The sequence below is a fragment of the Leptosomus discolor genome, chromosome 25 (genome assembly GCF_034619465.1).
Source record: "Leptosomus discolor isolate bLepDis1 chromosome 25, bLepDis1.hap2, whole genome shotgun sequence".
In the NCBI taxonomy this organism is placed as follows: domain Eukaryota; kingdom Metazoa; phylum Chordata; class Aves; order Leptosomiformes; family Leptosomidae; genus Leptosomus; species Leptosomus discolor.
In genome coordinates this window covers 7,657,147-7,665,292 of record NC_141415.1, presented here as the reverse complement: position 1 = coordinate 7,665,292, position 8,146 = coordinate 7,657,147, and the positions used below count along the sequence as shown (strand labels likewise).

At 51.2% G+C, this 8,146-nt stretch overlaps 1 protein-coding gene across 1 annotated transcript; it reads left to right on the top strand.

Moving 5' to 3' along the window:
- Nucleotides 1–619: 619 nt before the first annotated feature.
- Nucleotides 620–4,188, top strand: LOC104348403 (keratin, type I cytoskeletal 19). Its single transcript, XM_009953686.2, has 7 exons — nt 620–1,153; nt 1,530–1,612; nt 1,890–2,046; nt 2,144–2,305; nt 2,636–2,761; nt 2,881–3,107; nt 4,101–4,188. The coding sequence occupies exons 1-7, from the start codon at nt 620–622 to the stop codon at nt 4,186–4,188; spliced, it is 1,377 nt and encodes a 458-aa protein (XP_009951988.2).
- The last annotated feature ends 3,958 nt before the right edge of the window (nt 4,189–8,146 follow it).

Here is an 8,146-nt window from a genome sequence, read left to right as displayed (position 1 = left end):
TCTCACTCAACTGACAGCCACCCAAACTGGGTTGGACCCGCGCTGCAGGGCACTGGCAGAGGCAGCACGGCCCAGGGTGGTCTCCTGGCTCTGGCCCCAGGGCCTGCAGGGCAGCTGAACGAGGGGACACCCTCGCTTCTGGTCACAAAGGGGTCGAACAGGCTCCGTCAGATAGGACGGCTTTCCCACCGCTTTCACTTTCCAGGCAGACTCGCCCACGTCAGGCATGGATAATTGCTATGATGTTTCATTCCCCGGGCACTCTCGGGTATCGTCGTTTTTTGTGTCACTGTTGTTTGGTTGTCATCACAAGTCAGACCTGATGATTCAGGAAGTAACATTTTTGATGTAGTTTTGAAACACGCTTCTGTTAACCAAAGCATCTTTCTGTTGTGGGATTTCTGGAGACAAACGCCTTTGGGCAAATATTTCCGGCTGAAAAAATAAAATAGCATTAGCCAGGTCACAAGGAGGAAGAATAAACAGCCCTTCTCCGGTGGCAACATCCACTGGGAATGGTATAAATAGAGGGCTATGGGGACAGAGGGCTCACAATCGGATCCCGCAGCGATCTGTGCAGCTTGCCTTGGGCTCCGAGTCACATCCTCGCGCTCTCACCATGAGCTGTGCCGTCAGGCAGGTCGTCACTGCCTGTTCCCAAGGCAGGAGCAGCGCTGGCAGCTCTGCGGCTGGTAGTGGAAGAAAGGTCTCCTCCGCCTCCTCAGGAAGACACGCTGCCTACGACTTAGGTGGTGTGGTCGGCAATTTTTCTGGTGGCAGCTTAAGCGAGGGATTACTTGGGAAGCAGCTGAGCGCCGGCAGTGCTACCGGTGGGAGCTTCGGAGCCACCCAGAGGGCTTGTTCTACCCTTGGATTCAGCGGGGGAGGCATCTGCACTCGAGGTGTTGGTGGTGGTTTCATCAGGGCCGGCGCCGGTTGCGGTGATGGGATCCTATTTGCTAACAACGAAAAGGCGACGATGCAGAACCTCAACGACCGCTTGGCCTCCTACCTGGACAAGGTGCGGCTCCTGGAGGGAGACAATGCCGACCTTGAGTGCAAGATCCGGGAGTGGTACGCCAAGGTAGGGCCCAGCTGCGAACCACGGGACTACAGCTGTTTCCATAAGGAAATCGAAGACCTTCAAAACCAGGTAAATCACTGTTTTTCAATGAAATCGTAATATTTCTTTGGGCTTTGCTTTTCCACGTGGATAGACCAATGTCAAACGGCAGAGGCAATAGCTGTGTCTCTGGAGGTGGAGGTGAAGCCGTACTTCATATGAAACGCACGGTTTGAGGGAGGAGGACACTGCGCTTACAGAGAGCTGAAGTTTCAGCACAGCCCGCTCCACCAAGCTGGCACGTGGGTTTCCCTGCTGTGATGCCATCTAACTGGTTAACAATCCAAATATACGGAATCATTATAAAACAAGTGGGTTTCGTTACCCCAGGGAGGTGTTTGCTCCAGGGCCTTCCGCAGCCAGTGGGAGCCGCAAGCCCGAGTCTCTCCTGCGTTTCCTTTTCCAGATCCTGTGTGCAGCCATGGAGACAAACAAAATCCTTTTGAATATTGATAACAACAGGATGACTGCCGACGACTTCAGGGTGAAGTGAGTAGAGTCCTGTGCTGGACTGAGGGGTTCACACTGCCCGTGGAAGGGTAGGTGAGCGGTGGTGATGGGGAAATCCTAACCCTCTGCTTGTCATGCTGCCGTACGAAAGCGCAGGTCTCTGTGGAAGGCGTGGATGCCATTGACAATGTTCATAGCATTGCCTGCCTGAAGCAAAAGAACTCGATCCTAAGTTTTTTTCCCTACAAACTCAACTCAAGGGCTTGCCATGGTTTACTGACGTGCTGACCTTTCTTTGCTGCCTTTGTGGCTTAAGGTACGAGACTGAATGCGGTCTCCGGCAAAACGTGGATGCAGACATTTGCAACTTACGCCCCGTCCTGGATCAGCTGGCCAGCTGCAAGACCGACCTGCAGCTGCAGTGCGAGGCTCTGACCGAAGAGATGTGTTGCCTCAAGACGAACCACGAGGAGGTTAGGTTGCCCCTTACTCTTAGAGAGCTAAGAAGAAAGAAGAAGGGAAGTCTCCCCGGTGTCACTATTACTGACACGGTGCACGTATGCTCTGCAGGAGATGAGCTGCCTGAGGAAACAGGCGACTGGAGACGTGAGCGTGGAGGTCAATGCCTGTCCTGGCCCAGACCTGAGGAAGATCCTGGAGGATCTGAGGTGCCAGTACGAAACGCTGATGGAGCGCAACCGCAAAGAGACTGAGCAGTGGTATGCCTGCAAGGTACTGCACACGCGCAGAGCTGTCCCCTGCTCTGCCTGTTGGGGGAAAGGCGAGAGAATAAGAACTCTTACTGGGGATGTCTTAATATCAGCAATTGCGTCACAGGTGAGCTCAGCGTCCCGTTGTACTGCCCGACCTCGGTGCTCTGCTGCTCACGGCAGAGGGGCCACCGCACGGTGTTACAGGGTCACGAGGGAATCAATGGGGGGGCTTCGATTTGGAAATACTCGGGTGCGTTGCTGGGCGCGCACGAGCAGCGTGGTGAAGGCCCTGCCACAACGAGATGCTGTGGGGAGGTGAGGCGAGGGCTGCTCTTTTCTAATTTTGCAGGTGGAGGAGGTGAATCTGGAGGTTGTCACAAGCAGCCAGGAGATCGAGTCAAGCAACAAACAGGTCACTGAGCTGAGACGCCAGCTGCAGGCCCTGGAAATCAATGTACAAGCCCAGCTCACCATGGTAGGCAATGCCCCTGTGATTCCCACCTCAGACTCTCCAGCTCTCTTCAGAAAGCTGCGTGACCGGATGGGCCGAGCCCGGAGCACACCCAGGTACCTTTGTGTTGTTTCCACTCTCAGAAAGAAAACCTGGAATCCTCTTTGGCGGAAACCGAGTGTCGCTACAACAAATACCTGGCTGAGCTACAGAATCAGATCTCCTGTGTGGAGCAGCGGCTGGCTGAAATACGAGCAGAAATGGAGTGCCAGAACCAGGAATACAAGACCCTCCTGGATGTCAAGTGCCGCCTGGAGCAGGAGATTCAGACCTACCACTGTCTGCTGGAGGGGGGCCAGCACGACATCATGTACGCAGGCCACAGACAGACCCGGGCACAGTAAAACCTCTACGCTTTGGCTCACAGGGATAGGAAAATTTGTGATACAAATGGTGAAAGCAATACTGATGAGGAACCAGTACTGACCCGTGACCAGGCAGGGCCTCTCAGCAAACAGCGAGGCATTTGAGGATTTGGCTCTGATAAACATCCAGAGTGCAAGCCAGAGACCCTTCCCCCATCTTGGGTCAGTGACGGTGGCCAGGAGAGGCCCCCAGAGCTGGCCCAGCCACCTGGGCAAGGCGCAGCACCGCAGCTCGTGAAAGGGCGGCTTTCACTGGGAGCTGGGCAAGGTCTTTTACGAACGCTGTCATTTCACTGAGTTTTATTGGCTTTGCCACAGCTAGACAGGATTAGGGACTGGCAGTTACAGTAACCGAAACAATAAATTATCTAAACATTTTCAATTTCACACAACAATTTTAATTAAAGTTTTGGGAAATTTAATTTGTATGCAAAGCAGTTGGCTCTTCCCTGCCTCCATCACCTGAGATTTTGAAACAGTGAGGCAGGCTGTTAATCTCATAAATGGCTGCATACACACACAACCAGCCTGAGCACCCACCTGCTCCAGCAGTTTGGAAAACGAGGTATTTTAATGGTGGTGCCCTGAGGTGGGCTCTCCTGGGCTCTGCAGTCCTAAATTAGCTACATGAAAAATCAGTTCTTGTTCCAAACTGCCAGTTGCAACGGATGAAATGACACTGTCAGAGCTTGTCTCAGAGCCTCGGGTACTCCTGAGTGCATCAAAATGGAAAAGCAATAGCTGTGAACAGACAGGCAGGATGGAGGCTGTGCTAATTGTTGCTCTTAATGACCCTCGTGGTTCGAAGGGGGAACAGCCAACAGCGGCTGAAGAGGCGCAGCTAAAGCCAACGGTACAAGCAGCGGCAGGTCACGCGGCAGATCTCCAGGGTGGGAACGTTGGGGGCTTTGGTTACCAGACCTGTCTCTTTTCCACAGAGGGCCAGTGGGACGAGGAGTCCCTGCACCATCAGCTGGAAGAAGTGCTGGGCTCAAAGCCAGCCTGTGTCAGCCATGCCTGCCCTAAGCCCGTGCACTCCGGTGGGGACGGTCAAGGTGAGGGGTCCTCTAGAAGCCTGTGGGCAGGACCGTGAGTTGCTTCTTTAGTCCTGCTGTGTACCTGGGGAAGAGGAGGATGGGAGATCTCCAGGCTTTTCTGGGTGGTGAAGAGGGGCTGGAGGGAGTTTCTTTGTCCTGGAGAGAGTCTGTGCGGGGAGCCAGACATGCAGGATATGTGGTGGTAGAGCACAGGGGTTAATCGAGCTGTGGTAGAAAGCAGTGGCAAGGGATGCAGCTATGGGGCATTTATAAACTTAGGCACAGAAAACATGACACTGGGGGTTTGCTAGCAGTAAATGTGTTTAAATAAGACTTTTACCAGAACATGAAAACGAGGAACTGGCAGGGGGAATCTGTCAGTCACGAGTCTTTCAACAAGTATATAAAATTAAGCAAGCTGGGGAGAAGAGGGAAAAGAAAGGCCAGTACAAGAGCAAGGGGGGTGTAAGAGAAAGGCATGGGCTGCAGATGAGAGCCCTGGCAAAGTAATGGTTCCCGCTCTCCCTCGGCAGGTCACCGCAGACAGGAGAGCTTCCCTGCCGGCCCCGCTGCCCAGCCCCCTCAGGAGGTCTCTCGAAGAACAAACGGTTTGGAAAAAGCAAGGCAACACCGACCTGACAGTTCTCAGTTCTGCTTACAGCCCCAGTCGGGAGGGACGCTGCAGAACGGCTCCCCTCCTGCCACCCACGCTGCCTGCTGCCTTCATCCTCTCATGCTGCTTCGGTCCAGTCACTGCTCTTCACTTGGGCTCATCTGTTGTGTGGTCAGTTGTCTAACAACTGCCAAAGCTTGTCCCAATAAAACTTTGCTACTACTGACACAGCCTTGAACCTGAGAAATAATTTCTACAAGTTTATTACTATAGAAGTATTTTAAAAATTGTTACACTGATAGTTGCGTTTATCACACCCCTTCGGTTAGAAATCCACCTTTGGTCCATACCCACACAGCAATCGTTCCAAGGGAAAAAGCAAAGCAGCAGTGTTCCCATCTGCCGCACTGCTCCAAATCCAGGGGCTGCAGGAGGGTGGAGGAAAGGACCAGCTGATGCTGTGGAAAGGGACGTTTGCTACCAGAGGAGGAAGCATAAGCTAAGACCTGAAGTAGAAGGTGATGAGGAAAGAAACTGTCAGGGAGGCTGGACAGAGTGCAGGGAGGAGTTTCAAGGCAGCCTGACTGACAGACTTCTGTTGAAAGAGAGTTCTGAGCTAAAACTGAGTTTTCATTAAAGTAGGTGTGTGCTAATATCATATAATATAATATAATATACAACAGCTTTGAGTTATTATGAATGTGCAGTAACAGGATAAAATCCAGAACAACAAGTTTTCCCAAATAATACTGAAGTCGTAATTTTGAAAGCAAGGCTCTGCTGGATGTGACACACCCTTCTGGTGGAGGAAAACGATTCCCAGAGAAAACGCTAAATAAAGAACCTCTAAATGGATTTAAAATAAAGGCAAACAGGAAGAACCAGCTGGCAACATGTAGGAAGATAAAAGGGTGAGACAAATTAATATGTGGGAGAGAATTTTTATAAAAGTAAAATACAATAAACAGCCAGAAGAAAAAGATGCTAGCATTTATTACCACAGAGAAAGGGATTACAAACACATTCAGGAGCACAATCGCATTTTGCTGCTTGTGCAAGCAATGACTCAAGATCCAGCCTGTCCCAGCTGTGCCTGGCCCACGCGTCAGGCTGCGAGCGGTGCCTGCGATCCCCGCTCCCCACTGCGCGGCTCGGTCACCCTCCTTCTGTGACCAACTCCTGGACGGGGTTTCACGACCAGCCTTATGCAGAGGTCTGGCATGAAGGCTTCTAACCAGAAGACTTCAGGGGATACGATGAGTCTGAATTAGGGTCCATTTCTAAAGAAAGAAACAGCTCAGACGTTTCTGGAGTGACAACATGGGACAAGACGAAGCTTGACCACACAGAGCTATTCTCTTGGCTAAGAACACAGCAAAGATGGGACTTGTGTTTCTTGCTCTGGGGCTCTGCTCCGCAGAAAGCCTTGTCTGCTCACGTGTCACCTTTCCACTCCAAGTCGCCCCTTGGAGGCTGTAGGACCGCACCAGCACGGAGGGCAGGGGCTGAGCCAGCCAGCCAAGCGCCAGACACTAGTTAGCCCTGTGGGGGTAATGGCTCTAACGAGCTTCTGGACAAGGCTCTGCGTTAAATACTTTCTCTACCAGATTCCGTATCTCCCATTCCCACAGCACTAATTATACTGGGCATTTCGGTATCATTTAACCCACCCCAGTGTACACAGCACCTCTAAGGCCACGGCAGCAAAAGCCGTGCAGAAAGAAGATGCCTTCCCTGCCCAGGGAGTTTATAACCTGGGCAGTGGTGGGAAATGATGACTGGGGAAACAGCACGGGAAGAGACGGGGAAGAGAAGATAAATGAAGAGCAGAAGACGCAGTGCATGGGACAACAGGACAAGAAGTGACCTGGGACAGTGACTGTGGGGAAGCTTCTGTCATACTGCACATCCGCAGCCGCTGACAGCAGCACACCGGGAGGGCGGCTTGTGAGAGCACGGTCTTTTCTCTTTAAATGTGCAAATCTTGCCAAGCAAGAAGGAATGAGTGTCTCAAAGACAGACAGAGACTTAGGCTGAAGGTATGAGACTGGGAGGGGAATCTAAGGGTAGAAAGAGCAAGGGTGGGTGCCCCAGAGAGAGGAGGGAGAGTTGTACCAGCGGTCAGACTGGTAAGCAGAAGCTATCAGCGTCGCGACCAGTGGCTGCAGATGAAAGGTACTGTGATTGCTCCAGCAGATAGGGTCTCTGTCTTACAGAGGGAGCAGACACATGTGAATTACCACACCATCAGAAAAAATCCCTGAGGAGTGAACATACCAGAGGTTTAAGACATCAGTGAAGAAACAGTTTTGCAAATTGCCAGTGATGGAAATCAGCCACCAGTTAAGGGCTGCACTGCACAAGCAATTACACCTGATTACAGGCACTATGCGTTTTTAATAGTAGGCCATATGCTGGTGTGATGTATAAACTATAATTCCTCTATATAGTCTCTTTTATAAAGTACACAGACAGGTACAGTCTCACTCCCACCCGTAGTAACTACCTGTGGGGTTTGTATTTTTGTTTACTGGCTTGTGTAACATTTATAAAGAATTATATAGATTAGTAAACTACTGCTGTCATCAAGCAGGAGATTCCTCAGCTCAATACACTGAATAATACAATTTAAACTGCCAGTGTGAACCACATATTGAAAGTTCATTGAAATTAAGAGCCTTTTTAGTACAAGCATAAAATAAAGATAAAAAGAGGACACTCTGAGGAGGCTCTGGCTGGCGTATGCCTTTGGCTGCCTGCCTCTCTCGCACCACTGCATGGTGTCTGAGCGCAGGAAGCACCTGAATTCCAGTTCTGCTGGTCAGGTTCTGGTCTGACCCAGTGGCTCTGCCAGCAGGGACCACAGGCTAAAGCGGTGGTTTTCCCCCCGACCTGCACTGCACTCAGCTGCCCGTGCAGGAGTGAAATTGCTGCAGTTTTGTTCACCCTCAGCATTCCCATCTGTCCTAATACGAACTCTCTGGTGCTCTTCTTTGTCATGGTAATCAGTAGCGCTTCCAGAGATGCAGATGCTGGGAAGTCTGGCTGCACTGTCATCGACTGGTAGGCACTGGAAGGAAATTAAAACCCTTCACAAAATGAATCAGGGAAGACTGTGAGATTCAATGGGAAGAAATCTGGTTCTGTCCACCTCCATGTTCTGCTGGACTTCTGCTTCATCACCAGCAAAGGTTCAGAGGTAGTCTGAAGATGTGAGCAGTCAGCAAGAAAGAAACTGAAACAGAATAATCGCTTTGGTCTCTGGGGCGTATTTAAGACCTAGGATCCTGCTGTTACCAAACTCATTGCGGTAATTATTTCACTTGCCTTATGG

What these genes read in the sequence shown, in the direction of transcription:
- LOC104348403 (XM_009953686.2), top strand. Translation starts at nt 620, where the DNA reads ATGAGCTGTGCCGTCAGGCAGGTCGTCACTGCCTGTTCCCAAGGCAGG. An exon ending in TCGAAGACCTTCAAAACCAG is followed by an intron (nt 1,154 to 1,529) that starts GTAAATCACTGT and finishes TTCCTTTTCCAG; the next exon opens with ATCCTGTGTGCAGCCATGGA. An exon ending in AGCAGTGGTATGCCTGCAAG is followed by an intron (nt 2,306 to 2,635) that starts GTACTGCACACG and finishes CTAATTTTGCAG; the next exon opens with GTGGAGGAGGTGAATCTGGA.